Source organism: Mchenga conophoros, linkage group LG6, assembly GCF_057382185.1.
Source record: "Mchenga conophoros isolate Kocher_MC1m ecotype Shallow Benthic linkage group LG6, M_conophoros_male_GT1.1, whole genome shotgun sequence".
In the NCBI taxonomy this organism is placed as follows: domain Eukaryota; kingdom Metazoa; phylum Chordata; class Actinopteri; order Cichliformes; family Cichlidae; genus Mchenga; species Mchenga conophoros.
The window spans coordinates 33,493,144-33,509,964 of NC_140531.1; the positions used below are offsets into that span (position 1 = coordinate 33,493,144).

A 16,821-nucleotide genomic window follows, 5' to 3' on the forward strand; every position below is an offset into this window, starting at 1 on the left:
TAAACAATAAAAACAAAGGTCAATCAAATGGGCCAATATAGCAAGGCCGGGATGGTCCACTTGGTAAAGTGAATCCTTTGGGCATCTTTCTTGGCCTTTAGACAATAATTCTGATGGCAAAAGATCCAAGGTCAAGGTCAAATTTATTTATATAGCACATTTCAAACAGCCGATGCTGCACAAAGTGCTTAACAATATAAAAATGGCATTAAAAAGCAACAATGTAATACAATAATAACAATAAAAAACAATAATAGGACAATAAAATAATTAAAACAATAACTAAACTAATTCAAATAAGACCAAAATGCTTGGGTCATAGTGTGTTAAAAGCCAGGGCATAGAAATGTGTCTTTAGTAATGATTTAAATTGCTCAAGTGTTTGTGCAGATCCCAGACTATTCCAAAGTCTGGGACCTGCCACAGAGAAGGAAATATCACCACGGGATTTGAGATTAGTCCGTGGGATGGACAGCATTAGTTTTGAGCTAGACCTCGTGGTTTTTCCTGGAGCATAGGCAGAGAGGAGCTCCAAACGGGACAGGCGGGGGGAAAAAAGAAAAGAAAGAAAATTAAACTTTTCATTTTGACAAAAGATGATTTAGAATCTTACTGTGAAATTGTGAAATGACTGTAGCACAGCATGTAACTGTAAAATATAAAAAATTACGTAGCAGATATTTCACACTAGCCATAGTGCTAAACTTTTTGCTAACATTTTAGGCATTAAACACCAGAGAGTCTTCTGTTTTGAAGCTTTGAAGATGTGTAGAGGAGCCACAGTATCCAGAGTTTTACAAAGTGATGCATTTACTTGACGTCCACACAAAATCAGATAAAAGAATAACTATTCAGATAGAACATTTAAGTAAAAGCCACGAGAATGATAGATTCTAAACATAAAGCTGATTTTTGAGTTTTCAGTTAGAGCGTACAAGGCTAAGTGTCAGCCTTTCATCCCTTAGTAATAGTAGTATCACCTTGTCACATAGTTATATACGTATAGGAAAGCTTCACATCTGTGTTTCCACACACAGTGAGACCTTCCACACACAGTGTGAGTAGGCCAGAGACATCCAGGGTGTTGGATAGATAGGCATTGGGTGCCTGGTGTTCGTCTCTGTGAGGTAGGGAGGTGACAGCATGGTCGTAATTCTCCTGGTTTCAAGGATGAACTGAGCTAAACGTATATGCATGTGAGATAATGTGATGGCAACATGTAAGAGTTGTGGAATATCTTTTTCTGTGTGTTGTACATAAGAGATCAGTGTGGCATCCATTTTCAGAGACCACTTTGGCATTTGACCAGAGTGCAATCTCCATGTTGCAACGTGTGATTAAACCCATTCAAAAAATACCCTCACCAGGTGTTTGTAGTTTATTTTAAAATTGTCACACCACCTCCCCAGCCCTGTGCTTCAACGATTCTGAAAATTAGTGCGACTCATGGCTGTTCTTTCAATCTAATATAGTCCTCCTGCTTTAAACAGGCTTCTGTAAGGGAGAATAAACCAATATGGTGATCAATTATTAAAACATTTCCAAAGCACAATTAGCAGATTAATATTGCTTTCGTATTAATACATGATAAGATAAGATAAAACTTTATTAATTCCTCAGGTGGGTTCCTCTAGGAAATTCGGTATGAGTAATAATAAAAAGAAATCATAAACCTCAAATGGGTCATTTTTCTGTACTGAAGGTGTTGGATTTTCAATTCTTTAAGTATAGTTTCCAAAATATACTTAAATAATTTTTGTGAATTTTTCATTGTGGTGTTTATGTAATACTTCTAAATACTTTCACCACTAGATGGCATATGTCAGCTATTAGACAAATAATTGAAACGCCTTTAAAGGAAGGGCCATCTAAAATGTTCCATCCCCTATGTGCTGACAGTCTAGTTCTGCCTGAAATGACCACTGTGTGCGCATAATTCTATTTAGATGAGCCAAAGGAAAGATGTGGAGCCTTCATAACCTGCTGTTTACCCTCTGCAGTAAGTTGTTTAAATGACTAGATAAGTGAACATACAAAGATTAAAGGCAGGTGTAGATTAAATAGTACATTTATCTGTTTTAGAATTATGGAGCACACTCCGCCACACACTCTGTTGGGTTTGTTTATTTCTTATAAAAAAGCACTTACTTTACTCGTATGAAAGCTGACAAAGCATAATGTTTTCACATTATTTCTACAGTTGCTCTGAGATGTGTGACCACCGCAGTGGAGGTGATCCATGTGACTGGATATTTGGGCAGTATGGTTAAAGTTTTCTGCTCCTATGATGAGGGTTATGAATCATATGAAAAGTACCTGTGCAAGAATGACTGTGGCAGTTATGATGTTCTTATTACAACATCAAATCCAGTGATAAACAAATACAGGATCCATGATGACAAAACCACACGAATCTTCACAGCAACCATCTCTGATCTTCATTCTGTGGATGCTGGGCAATACTGGTGTGGGGTGACCAGAACTGGAAGCGATATCTACACTGAAGTCAAGCTGGAATTAGTCCGAGGTAAATAAAGGCTTGACAAAATTTAATTGTACATTGAATGTGAATACAATTCATAATGAATGAAGTTGAAAGTAATGACAACAGTTTCAGGATAATAGTATTAGTAGATAAAGAAGTCTTAAATAGAAATGTGACCGTTGACATCATTGGGAGGGGGGGTCAAATGTCAATGTCAGAACAGCAGAGGTGGGAAGTAGCTGTACTTAAGTACAATAAGGTGCACTTAAATAAGTTGAATCTGCACTTCAACTTTTACTGGAGTATTTTTCAACACTAGTTGACACTCTTTACTTTTACCACCTCTGAAGAACAGTAACAACACTGTAAATACGCCTACACGACATATACATACAAATACATTTACAAATACTAATAAATTTAAACTGTCATAGAAGCATAGTAACTGTTGGGGGAAAAAAATGCAACTTTATAAAACATCTTACAAAGTTTTATAATGTGATTGCACTGAAAATGATTTAAGAATTTAAAGTCTGAAAACTGTAAATTCAGGATAGAAAGGGTGATGGCTGAGAGCATACCTATATGTAAAAAGAGTCTGAATGACGTGAAAATACAAACCTGTCTCTTCTAGCTATTCTGTAGCAGTAGCACATCTTCTGATATTCTTTACTTTCTCGACAGACAACTGCTGTGACACTGTGACCAAAATCCAAAGTTATGAGGGTCATGAGTCCATCAGTTGTCCGTATGAGTCTCAGTACCAGAACAGCCTGAAGTACATCTGCAGAGGAACACGGCCCTCCACATGTCTGCAGCAGGCACTGATCACCTCTGACACCAAATCAAATGGACGATTCACACTTGATGATGACAAAGTGTCAGGAACATTCACAGTGAACATTAACAATTTGACTCAAAATGATTCAGGGTCATACCTCTGTGGTGTCCACAGAAACTCTAAACTGGACATTTTCACTTATGTTGAGCTGGAAGTCCAAGGTGAGAGGTCTTAGTTATACCTCATTACATCAGCCCTAAGATGGCACTGGTTTCTGTCAAACATTCTCCAAGAAAGTTTAATATTTTTTGAGTATTGAATATCTTTTGTTTTTCAATCTGACAGAGTGGTGCTGTCTCAACTCAATTAAAATAAATGGCACAGTAGGACATCCACTAACTCTGCGGTGTCCTTATCCTGCACAAAACTGGGATTACAAGAAGCTTTTCTGTAAGGGAGACCATCGCAACAATTGCACAAACGTAACCAGTCAAAGGAGGTTCACATTGCAAGATGATGCTTATTCCAACTCTTTCTTGGTGAGGATTACAGAGCTGGAAGCAGCTGATGCTGGGACATACTGGTGTGGATCAGACTCACAGTGGAGAGTTGGAAACTACACAAAGATTCAACTGTCAGTGGGTAAGATGAACATGTGTAGATGTGGACAAAGTGAATTGAGCTGTAAATTCCTCCTTTTGGTCCCCTCTGTACAAACACGGGCTGTTGTTGGCAGTTCTAATGTCATTAGAAAATAAAAAAAACTATTATAATGGGTTTCACGCTACGAATAGAATAGGTGCACAGAATAGTGACAAAACAATACTACACAGAGCAAGAAATGTTGGGCCCTGTTGGTTTCCTGACTAGTTATTGATCTCTTTCTTTGATTAGTTAAACTAATCAAACTTCTATAGAACTGTAATCTGTGGCTATTTTGCCTTTGTTAAAATATCTATCTGCTAGATAAGCAGGCATAACAGGCATAAGATGTAAAATATGAATAAAACAACATATTTACAGCTATACTAGCACCATTTCTATGTTCTCTTATCTGACATGTGAAAAATAGTTGCATAGCATTCACACGAAACAAACCTCTGCTAAAATAGAAGTGCCGAAAACAAAATGTGTTGCTGCCTTTGACACAGAGATAACATCTTCTTGCCCAAATAATAAAGCCAACCCTTTTTTTCATGCAAAGCTTATCAGATATTGGACCTATCTGCTTGTTAAATTATCTAGGTTTATGTGCTAAAAAAGGTTCACAGACTTCTTAGCACGATATCTGCATGTAGCCGCCCCCTCCCCCAAGGCTCATGGGTATCATGGAGGATTGTTGTCATAAACCCTGCAACTGCTTGTTCGTCACATAGGCAGAAAACATAAGCTTGAAAACCACAAGCCAGCAGCTTGTAAAGTATAGTGTATGGTTTCACACAGCTCTGAATATTTTGAATATATATTACAAACTGTTTTCAACAGCCGATAACTTTCTTACTTACAGCTTCTACCTGGTGAGCCGCTCCTGGCAGCGTTGGGGGGAGATATTCTTACACCTTGTTTTAGCTCATCTTATCAAATCATTATCCATACCACTACTGTACACTGTATGCAAAAACTAAATAGAGAAAAGTTGTTTAAACAAAACAGTTATAAAAATCATGAAATTATCATTTCACCACTTGTAGCACATTAAAGCCAGTAATTGCAACAGATAGTCTAATCCTTAATCCAATTGAAATGTCTGAGAGCTGTGCATAAATAAATCCCTGCAAACCTGAATGAACTGAAGCAAAAGAAGAGTGGGCCAATATTGCTCCACAATCATCAGTCATACAGAAAACAATTACTTCCAAGTTCTTGCTGCTCAGGTTTGTTCTACAAGCTATATAATCAAGCCATATACTTAGCTTTTCACAGCATTGCTTAGAGTCTTGTTTGCAACTGAGCATGAAGTCTTTGAACTGGTGCTGGTGATCATAAGGGCTGCTTATTCTAGTCACTAATACCTGTCCTTCTACATCAACCTTTACATCAGCAGTTCCTCTCCTCTATTCTCTTCTTCGGTTCTATTTAACTCCAGTCAAACAGCATATCTCAGTGACTTAATATACCATGTTATTGTACAATGTTGTACAATATGTTGGATATTTTGTTAAAAGTAGTAAGTAGCTATAAATCTGAAGTAAACTGAATGAATAGCATCAGTGTGATTCAAAACTGTTTCCACATTATGGTAAACATTTGGTATTGGTCCTGAAATTGATGTATTTTTTTACTCTGTTCTGTTTTGGTTTCTATTTTTCAGATGCCACAGTCTATGTGGTTTTTGCTGCACGCTCTGTGCTGCTACTGCTACTGCTGTGTGCCCTGGTTATAGTTCATAAGTACAAATATTACAAATTGAAAGGTATTTTTTAATCATAACATACCCATAGCATTCACAACAGACCAATGCACTGAAATTTTCATGCAAAAAAGGCATAAAACTTTCTTATGACGTGTGTATTCAGAAGCTGAAGTCCCCATAAGCAGACATCCACCCAAGGCAGCAGAGGAAGAGGAACTGAGTGCAGCAGATGTACAAAAGCTAAAGTCCATCGTCTGTCATAAACCCTATTACAAATGCCCTCCACTATTCTTTGCTTAACAGTGTTTTCTTTCTTCTTTTTTCTTTTCCCTCACTAACCAACTAGTCCCATCAGATGACCACTCATGTCTGAGCTTGCCTCATCAGTGCTGGAGCCAACCCAGCCAACACTGGGCAAGAGGTAGTATCTGGTTAGACACCATGTTTCTATTATTTTCAGGCCTTAGAGTACAATAAACTCGGTTTTATCTGAATTTAGAAGCAGGAAATAAGAGGTCATCCAGGCCTGTATGCCATTAAGAAATTCCTGCAGTTTAACTAATAGATGTGTATCATACAGCTTCAAGGACAGATAAGCTGGGTATCAAATATATTTGTGCATTAAAAGCGTCCAAACAAGGGATACAAATGTATTGCACAGAAAACAATTTACGTTATACTTGAAATTAGTGCTGTCAGCGTTAATCTCATTAAAATGAGGTTAACACCATAACAGCATTAACATGACAAATCTCTGTTAGCTGCACGGCGCTAACGCGTTAACGAGCTAACTGCTCTACCACGTTAACACCCTGCAGCCCTTGCACGGGGCGATCCGCTGTTTGCTCTTTGTTGGTTCTTCTTTAAATTTCTGGAAATCATGAATTTTTGGTGTGCACGAAAAGGCAGACCTTAAAACAGCATTGTGCCTTTTAGCACAGTGAGGAAGAGATGGGTCAAACTGGAAAAAATCACAACAACAGAAGATACTGTTGAAATAAAAATTTCTAATAAGAAAAACAGTTAAACAGTGCCAGTACTAGATTATTCTGTTTGACAGTAGCAGCACAATTTAATATACAATTACTGAAATCGTTTGTAATCCCCACTAGTTTTATTGTTGTGAAATGGTTGCTCTTGATTTATTTAATGTTCATCTCCTATTTTTTCTGATACGTTTGTCTTCATTTGTATTATTTGATATAACTTAAATGATGTGCCCTACATGTGACATTTTCACATACCTGTGACACTTTAGAAAACCCAAATTGTAAATTATCTACAAAAGTCAATAATTTCATCTGTATCTGTGCTATTCTTGCTGTCCTGGGACTGTTTCATTAGGCCAATAGCTTTTGGATGAGGAGTATATCCAAATACTGCCTTCACTAGAATTTCATCCTGATATGTCTCATATTGTACATGCCGGGGACATGCTGGGTCCGCGTTTTCATCAAAGGCAGATGCAGCCAGAAGCTACTGCTGAACTGCAGGTGGCTCTCATCCAGGAGACAAGGCAACAACAGATCCAGATACATGTGCAGTCCATGAGCAGATAAATTACACCTCCACAGGAGGCAATACGTCATATTACACACCTTGCGTATACAAGGGGCCTTATTTCAGCAGTGGTGTTGGAGATTTTGTCAAAATTGCCACTGAAATTTTTTTTTGTTTGTTTGTTTGTTGTGTATTTAGATTTAGAATTTCTAAAGATGTGCTGCATATAACCTGCCTAAAACTTTGGAGTTGTTGTTTTAAAATAAAGTGCCAAAAGTCTCCCTCTACCAAGAAAATGATTTAATTATCATTTGCCCCCTTTTTTTTCCAAAAAATATTTGGAACTACTATGTACCAAGAGGGATAAAGTTCCCTCTTTTGCATTTTATTGTTTCTCCAAATTAACCATCTGTTTTAATGTAATAATTTCACGAATAATCATCATCTTGAGAACAGGAAGAGCCAAGGATGCTCTTCGTGGACCACAGCTCAAGCTCAACACCATAACCCCAGACATCCTCGACACCAAACTGGACCACCTGCTCCTGGATCAAAGGCTTCCTCACCACCGTCCTGAATCAGAAAGTCCCCCCACATACCACCCCTTCCCACTCACCACCGCAGCAATGGTCTGAATAATCCTCATCACTCGGGCCACTCACATGACTGTATACTCAGATCAAATCCTTTGCACTACTTCCAAGCACTCCTCTTGATTGCATATATTGCATATATTTCTCCTGTTTGTTATTTATTCCTGTTGTCTTACTATTTATACTTTATTCCTGCACCCAGCCTGGAGCACCCATAATTTTGTTGTAAATGTACAATGACAATAAAAGGTTATTATATTATATTATATTATATTATATTATATTATATTATATTATATTATATTATATTTAGCAACTAAACAACAAATTCTGTATACTATACTACAGAGATTTAAAATGGTTCTCTTCTGGTATACGCTGAATTGGTCCCAGAGTTTTATTATTATTTATCGTATTATTATATACTTGGGTTTGTTGTTTGACTGATACTAGCATTTGATGATTAGCCGTGTCATCTGAGCCAACATGTGTAACTAGGCAACACCAAACAAACAAACCTACAGCTTGGTCCGGACTGTTAATGTTAGTGCTGCTACTTTTTATTTGGGACTAAATCTGCTTTAATCAGTCCAAATAAATCGCGTCTTTTTTCTTGCAGGCCATTTGAATTGTTAAAAAAAATGTGCTCGGATGTTGTAGTATCACGACCTCACTATGACAGCAGAGCTGTAGCTCAGGGGGTCCCGGAGAAAGATCACCTTGTAGCGGCCCCCCAGCCGTCCTCGGGCTTAGCCACAGCAGGGTACCGCTCGGCTAAATACACCCCGACTGAATGGTTCTCCAACTACCAAAACTTACTTCAGCAAGCCGGTACCGACTGCCACGAAGCTACGAGCCTTCAGCGAGAGTCCAGAACTTTGTACCAAGACACCGATGCATCCACTTTTAAGACACAGGCCGAGGGAACACGTCGTCTGGGAGAGAGACTACAAGAGATCCACTACTGGAAGTCTGAGCTGCAGCGGCACATCGAGCAGCTGCTGGCCGACACGGAGTCACTGGTGGCGCTGAAGATGCGGCTGGAGAAGGCGCTGGATGCCACCGAGATTCCCTATGCTATCGCCACAGACAACCTGAACTGCAGGGCGAGAAGGCTGGGAGCTGACCTGGTCAGAGACACTGTGGAGGAAGAGTTGTTCAAGGTGATAGACAATATTTCATGATCCAAAATAATATCGCCTAAGTGTGGGCTTGCAAAAATCTGAACGTATAATTATAATTAAAGTGAAATTTGTATTTGGATACATTTTCTCAAAAGTGTATTTAATTTGATATTTGACCAATTACTGCTTATGGGATATTTTAGACACATTGATATTTTCTTTTGGAATAATGCTTTTCAAATTAAAGGGAAAGAATCGCACCTAAGTTAATGGCAAATGTGAACTAGTGTGATCTGATCAACTGGCAGTGGCAGATTTCACCTCAACAAACTAAGAATGTCTGCTTTTTCTTGTCTTCAGTGATATTTAAACATATTTGAAATGATCTTAGCTCTTACTGTAATATTTTCAGAGTAAAACGTTTAATAATGAGATCCAGCAGATGGCAGTAACACATTAACCAGTAAGATGACTCCGTCTTTTGCAGGAAGTGGACTTGATCAGGAGTGTCCAGGCTCTTCTGAAGAGAACTACAGCTCAGGTTGTCAGTCAAAGCAAGTAAGTTTGAAACTCTGTTTAAAACTGCATAACATGTAGAATTTCATAACATGAAATATTTATATAACTATAAACAGAAACTTTTATTTCATGTGTGTCTATGCATCAGGTTGAACAGAGAAGCCAAGCACACTTTAGAGATGGACTGGTCTGATAAGTACCAGGCCTACCATTTTGATGACCACAGCGGAAGACACAGTAACATGAGTTCAGATACGCAGCACCATCCCAGCTCAGCTGCCATGCAAGAACAGTGAGTTTGAGCAGCTGGAGATATTACATAAACCTAAAAAAACGAGAAACAGTCCTGATAACTTTTTTCACTTGCTGCAGGGTGTCCAGCCACCCATCATGGACGAAGTTTACACAAGACAACCTGTTCAAGGCCGTGCAGGAGGAACAGGCTACCAACAGTCTCAGGTTAGAGCACATACTAGTTCATATACTGCAGCAGAATCTGAAACTGATCCTGGTTCATTATTTATTATTTGCTTTAAACAAATGGAATCCTTGTGTGTTAGATTGCTGGTAGAGCAGGTGCTGCAGGACACGGCTGAGGATCTGAGAGTCCAGTGCTCCAGTGTTGACCGAGCCTTTAGCGAACGCTGTGTGGAGCTGAATGAGGCCAAGACACAGCTCAATATGCAGCTCAAACAGGTGGATGAACTGACAGACAGAGTAAATGACTGGTTATTAGTTGATGATTGATTGTATTATCTCATGTGTAGATCTTGGAGCAAATTGGTGCCCAGGAGAAAAACATTGTGGCTCTGCAGCAGGCCATTCACAACAAAGAAGCTCCACTGCGAGTAGCTCAGTCCAGACTTTACCTTCGCTCCCTCAGACCCAACATGGAACTGTGCAGAGATGAACCCCAACTCAGGTATGCATGCACAAAACAATAAACTGCTTTGTCTTTCTCGCTGCTCTGATTTTTTGCTTCTGTCTGTAGTTTGGAAGGGGAGGTGAAGCAGATTGATGCCACTCTGGCATCTCTACAGCAGAAGCTGAGCAAAGCCAGAGAGTCCCTGTCTCGTCTGGAGGAGTCACGCATGGCGTTGGAGAAAGACATCAACTGCAAAACCCACTCACTGTTCATCGAGAGGGAAAAGTGCATGACTCACCGTAAACGATACCCGACCACTTCAGCACTGTCAGGATACTGAAAGGTTCAACACGTCTTTGTTTGGCTCTTTTTTGTGTTGCTGTAATTAGTAATAAACAAATAAATAAATCATGTGTACAAGAGAGCCTGAAACCCTATATTGAAAAAAAATTACATTTCAGTTCCTTTTCATGGCCACAATATTCTTTATTCATTCACGTATTCTAAAAAGATTGACAATATGTGGCTCGAACAGAACTACTTTGAAGTATAAGTGTTAAAAACTGCTACATCAGAGGAAAACCCATAACTACAGGCAATGTACATAACAGGTGTACAGCTGGGAGAAGACAGGCTAAACAACAAATATAAGATTAGGTCATAGTTTAATGTAAATATGCACTTCTGAGACATGGTTATGACCGATATAAAGATGACTTTTTACATTTAGTACTAAAGGCATTAATATGACCACATATTTGATCACAGTTTTGTATACTGTTCGGTTTGTTTTGGTTCTGTCCTTTTAGCGTTCATAAGTAAAACACATATCTTCTGTCTCAGGGATATCTTCATACACATGATCACCATCATCATTATCATAGATGTGCCAGTTGTTCCGCTCCTCAGAAGAACCCAAATTGAAACACGCCTCAACAGCTTGGTTTTCATAAGTCTAAAAAACAAATAGAAGGAAAGATTACAATGACGAAGGAAACTCACAGTGAAATTCAGAGGTCACAATAAGATGGACACATGGCATAACAATTTCTTGATGATAACATATTTCTTTGGCCCACTAGCACCAGGTGCATCTATTTCTCTGATTTTTTTAGCCTAAACTGAGTAAATAGGAGTCTACAGAAATGTAATATTGAAATAATGTACACATTTTAGAGGACATGGTGGGAAGATGTTCCTGAGAATAAACGTAACATTTACAGGACCACTGTCAAAGCAAGCTAAATCGCCAGTACGGTGCAGCAAACATTGCACTTTCGAAATGCTTCTGATACTGTCTCATGTATTTTCCTCTCACATGATCCTTAAGCTTTACTTCTCCTGCTTCTTCAGTGTTTATCGTGATTCTGTTCATGGCGATGTCAGCTGCTGGAGCAACACAGAAAACAATAAATTAAAGTGCTTGTGTGTGGACAAATCTATATATGTGTTTGTGTGCATATGTGTGTATTACCTCTCACTTTGGTGCATTTATAAACCTTGATCCAAGCCACTGTCGGTATCAGCATTATAACCAGAGGTGCGGGCAGAAAGTAAACCAGAATGTGAATTGCTGCAGGAAAAGAAATATTTAAGAGAATAAAATCTGCACAGAGGTATCATAATATTCACATATGTTCCAGTCTGTCTAAACAGCAGAAATAGCACCAAATCTCTAGACTGATCAGCATTTGGTACCTTGTGTTCCTTATTTCATTAATAGCTAAATGAGCACTCCTATTTTAGAATCACAAATCATTGAAATTTTGAATGCATGAGGATTTACATCACATTTAAGTCCCTTTAACCCAAAAGAAAAAGAGCTATCTAGGAGAACATAAATCTTACTGTACAGCAATATTTTTTGCTTCCTGTTTCTGAAATAATAAAATACATTATATATAATAAATACTTTCTGTATTAGCTTTCATAAGAGACATAACTATAAACTCTCACCTTTGACTTGAAGCTCAACAGCAGAGAAAACATCTCGTCCACTGTTTCTTTGGACACCACAAAGGTATAAACCAGAATCCCTTCGGGTCAGTCTGGTAATGCTCACTGTAAATTTTCCTAACACTTTGTCATCATCAAGTCTGAATCGTCCATTTTCTTTGTTGTCAGAGGTGATCAGTGCCTGCTGCAGACATGTGGAGGGCCGTGTTCCTCTGCAGATGTACTTCAGGCTGTTCTGGTACTCAGACTCATAAGGACAACTGATGGTCACGGAATCTTCTTTATAGCTTTTTATTTTGGTCACACTGTTACAGCAGCTGTCTGTCAGAAAGATAAACATCAAAAATTGTCACAAGCTAAAATAGAGACTAAGTAAATGCAAAGAAAAAGATGTCAAAAAACTAAAATAAGTTTCACATTTAATTTTATCCTGTCATCCAAAAATGTGTGCTGACTCTTATCTAAGCAACATGCTTATATCTGTACTGTATTACTTTTTATTTTTGTGTGTATCCTTTGCTTCCTTCCATGTTTCACGATGAAAGAGAAACCTCTGTTTCATCGTGACACATGGAGTGCAGAAAGGTCAAATGTTGCTCAAATGTTGTTCATGCTGACAAGTGTCACTAATGTAAGTGCAAAAAAAATTGTCAATGCTTTGTTTTGAAAACGTTCTCCAGTGTGCTCTAGCTACTTTTGACAAATCCATCTGTTGTCAGAGAACCCCGCGCCCCAAAACTACAACATACTAAATAACTATATAAGGTCATTTTATTTACCTTGCCCAACATCCACTGTGACTTCAGCGTAGATGTCATTTCCAAATAAGGAGATGCCACACCAGTATTTCCCTGCATCCCTTTTCTGCAAGTTGAAGATCGTCACAGTGAAGATTTGAGCCTTTGTGTCATCGTAGATGGAGTATTTTTTGTTTTTCGGTTGTGTCGTCATGATAAGAACATCACTCTTGCCACAGTTTGACTTGCACAGGTACTTCTCGGAAGATTGAAATCCCGTCTTATAGGAACAAGAAACATTAACATCTGCCCCCTCATATCCAGACACACGGATCACCCCTGCTGTGCTGGTGACACAGCTCAGAGAAACTGTAAACAGAAGAAAACAGTGTTAGGTACAGACAGGGACAGCTGGTATGAATGGGCTGACAGGGCTAGGCCCTCCCTTGGCTTTTCAAGAAAAAATTATAAGAAATTATATAAAATTCCCCTCTCACCCCTGCGGGCAATCTATCCTTCAAGCTCGGATCCTCAACCAGAGCCCTGGGGTTGAGGGTCCTGCGCAGTGTCTTACCTGTTCCTAGGACTGCGCTCTTCTAGACAGAGATCTCCGATGTTGTTCCCGGGATCTGCTGGAGCCACTCGCCTAGCTTGGGAGTCACCCTACCCAGTGCTCCGATTACAACTGGGACTACTGTTACCGTCACTCTCCGCATCTTCTCAAGCTCCTCTCTGAGCCCTTGGTACTTCTCCAGCTTCTTGTGCTCCTTCTTCCTGGTGTTGCTGTCATTCAGTATCGCTACATCTATCACTACAGCCATCTTCCTCTGCTTGTCTACGACCATGATGTCCAGCTGGTTAGCCACCACCATTTGGTCTGTCTGTACCTGGAAGTACCACAGGATCTTAGCTCGGTCATTCTCCACCACCCTACAGAGCGTTTCTCATTTGGACCTCGGGACTTCCAGGCCATACTGGGCACAGATGTTTCTGTATACTATGCCAGCCACTTGGTTATGGTGTTCCAGTTATGCCCTGCCTGCTAGCATCTTGCACCCTGCTGTTATGTGCTGGATTGTCTCAGGGGCATCTTTACACAGCCTGCACCTGGGGTCTTGCCTGGTGTGATAGACCCCAGCCTCTATGGATCTTGTGCTCAGAGCTTGTTCCTGTGCTGCCATGATTACAGCCTCTATGCTGTCTTTCAGTCCACCTTTGTCCAGCCACTGGTAAGACTTCTGGATGTCAGCCACTTCCTCTATCTGCCGGTGGTACATACTGTGCAGGGGCTTGTTCTTCCATGACGGTTCCTCCTCCTATATCTTGGGTTCTGCTGCCTGAGGTATTTGCCTCATCCTGGACTGTGGGGCTGACACTCACCAGTCCCCGGCCTCCTTCCTTCTGCTCAGCACACAGCCTCAGGTTGCTGGATGGGGTGAAACCCTCCATGCATGGAAAGGAGCTTCCTGGTCTTTATGTCAGTGGCTTCTATCCCCTCCTTTGGCCGACTGATTATCCCAGCAAGTTACCTGATCATGGGCAGGGCGTAGGTGTTGATAGGCCAGATCTTGTTCTTACCATTCATTTGACTCCTCAGGACTTGCCTGACCCTCTGCAGGTACTTGGTGGTTACAGCTTTCCTAGCAGCCTCGTCATGGTTCCCATTTGCCTTTGGGATCCCCAGGTGCTCGTAGCTGTCCTCTAGGTCTGCAATATTGCCTTCTGGTAGTTCATTCCCCTCTGTTCTGACTACCTTCCCTCTCTTTGTTATCATCCAAATACAATTCTCCAGTCCGAGCGACATTCCAATGTCCTTGCTGTATATCCCACCAGGATATGCTGTATATCCTAGTGAGATATACAGCAGGGAAATTAATGGTTCCTTAAAATCTTAAAAATGGGTTTTAAGGAAGCAGGGCAATTCCCATTTTTTTTAAATAAACACAAAAAACTTTCTAAAATTCAGCAGCAGTGTTACACGTCACCAACAACTCCACATTCTCTCTCTGTACCTGGATAGTGTCTGCCCACAGCGCCAAAGGACTCTGCGAGCGATCTTCTCTCACCCTGGGAGCAGCTGTCCCTCACCTCTTTTTCTGTCTGCCTCATCTCTGTGCTATGTGCTATTCTGTGATCTCAGGGGCACAAGCTAAACACAAAATACAATTATTGTGTGTCTTTTGGCTAAGAAAATGGATGGAATTTCTTCTTTTTGAGCAAATTATATTTGATGAATGATTGTGATTGGTTTGGACATATTTGTAAGTGGTGACCAAAAACTGGAATCAAGTATTTGCATAATGAATCTTTCACATCGCTGCAGATGAATTTTGGTTCTCTATTCCCTGCAGAAGCATGCTATAATGACTGTACTGTATATATGTTCCCTATCTCCTCCTAGACAAGTGAAACAATCTTAATGAGATGTTATGAAATTTGATTAGGACAGTGTAATGCCAACATCTGTAGAGTGTATACAAATCCCAAAATTGTATACATATGTACATCTGACAGTTCAGATGTGCACTGAATGGAATTTATGCATAGCATAGAATGAAACACCATCACAGCATCATACTATAAAGATCGCGGTATATGTATGATTGTGTGTTTGTATGTTCCCTGTTTGCTAATGTCTATAATGGCCAAATAACATCACACAGGCTTTACATCCCTGACTGAAATTATCCCATTGCTTAGACTTTGTGATATCTAAAGAAAATTCTCAGTGCAAAATGAAACATGAGGCACTCCTCATGTTGTATTTATAATGAGAAGTGAACAACAGTCATTCAGTGCCTCATTTTTAGTAGTGCTAAGGAGATACATTCTGAGTACACCCACAGCACTGAGTGAGCAAATATTTATGAAAATAAAACATAAGGTGTGTGGATGTGGTTTAAAGTGAGTTTAATCCAGCATCTCTTCATTCAAAACAGAAGACTTGTTTAGATTAGTTTGCACATAGCGACAGGCAAGCCTGTAGACAATTATATCCATAAAACCAGACAAATCTATTCTTAAGTGTTACATTTTTCAGCAATAGTCTCAATATAAGAAAGTTGTTTACATAAATTAAATGGACTGCTGTTAATAAATAAATGTACTTACTGCAGTGGATGAATAACAGGTACTGAGTGCGCCACATCTTCATGTACTAATGTGGTTGTAAATCTAATCATAGGTGCCAGCAAATATTAAAATCTCTCAGTTCCCCATTCAAATCCCCTTTCTGGTGCCATTTACTGCCTTGTGAACTTTCCAGTTAAAAGTTCAACCATTGAAAAAGAGAAGTCAGTATAAAAAAGCATAGTTCATATGCATTAAAGTTTCTATAACACCTTAAATTTGATTACTTTGTCAAAGCACATATCAACCCATGAGCAATCTGGATTGACTAATCACTACAGTTTGCTCCTGTGACATAAGTGTTTCACTCTGTCTTTCACTCATAAACATGGTACTTTTCTTTAATTTCTTTTAACATTGTTTGCCTTGGTTTGTTATGTTATGAGCCAGCTGCTCCCGAACCTTTATTTTCTCACTAATTTCTGCATTTGTCCTATGTGAGGGAGTTCTGCCTATACCATCTGTTCATGATGGCCTTACAAATATGCCTTCAATTATGCCAATACCAAAATATTTGATATGACCTAGGTATATTGTGACCCAGGATTTTGACAATAACCAAATGAACACAAAAAACCCCCGAAGAATGTGCATAACCAGGACAAAAAAGAATGAATATTGTTTCACACAATAGCTTGAAAGCATAATCACATTTTCATTGCGGTCTTACTTTATTTGAACACTTATTGTTGGAACTTTTTGCCATATTCATCAGTTTCCAGCCGCAGAAACAGTCTGAGTTACAGCAAAATCTTCCTATCAATCATTGCCTCCACTAG

At 39.4% G+C, this 16,821-nt stretch overlaps 3 protein-coding genes across 3 annotated transcripts; 2 read left to right on the plus strand and 1 right to left on the minus strand.

Annotated features, from left to right (window-relative positions):
- Positions 1-1,956: 1,956 nt before the first annotated feature.
- Positions 1,957-5,919, plus strand: LOC146573043 (polymeric immunoglobulin receptor-like). Its single transcript, XM_085278519.1, has 6 exons — positions 1,957-1,999; positions 2,201-2,527; positions 3,170-3,487; positions 3,612-3,908; positions 5,578-5,679; positions 5,783-5,919. The coding sequence occupies exons 1-6, from the start codon at positions 1,963-1,965 to the stop codon at positions 5,917-5,919; spliced, it is 1,218 nt and encodes a 405-aa protein (XP_085134645.1). The 5' UTR covers positions 1,957-1,962.
- Positions 5,920-8,213: 2,294 nt separating this feature from the next.
- On the plus strand, positions 8,214-10,825 carry tekt4 (tektin 4). Its single transcript, XM_085277562.1, has 7 exons — positions 8,214-8,875; positions 9,324-9,394; positions 9,504-9,647; positions 9,728-9,814; positions 9,916-10,051; positions 10,123-10,277; positions 10,347-10,825. Exons 1-7 carry the CDS (start codon positions 8,354-8,356, stop codon positions 10,558-10,560), a joined length of 1,329 nt encoding a protein of 442 aa, XP_085133688.1. The 5' UTR covers positions 8,214-8,353; the 3' UTR covers positions 10,561-10,825.
- On the minus strand, positions 10,722-16,061 carry LOC146573045 (polymeric immunoglobulin receptor-like). Its single transcript, XM_085277563.1, has 6 exons — positions 16,025-16,061; positions 12,956-13,282; positions 12,177-12,497; positions 11,695-11,793; positions 11,539-11,609; positions 10,722-11,175 (listed from the first exon to the last, which is right to left on the minus strand). Exons 1-6 carry the CDS (start codon positions 16,059-16,061, stop codon positions 11,026-11,028), a joined length of 1,005 nt encoding a protein of 334 aa, XP_085133689.1. The 3' UTR covers positions 10,722-11,025.
- Between the last annotated feature and the right edge of the window lie 760 nt (positions 16,062-16,821).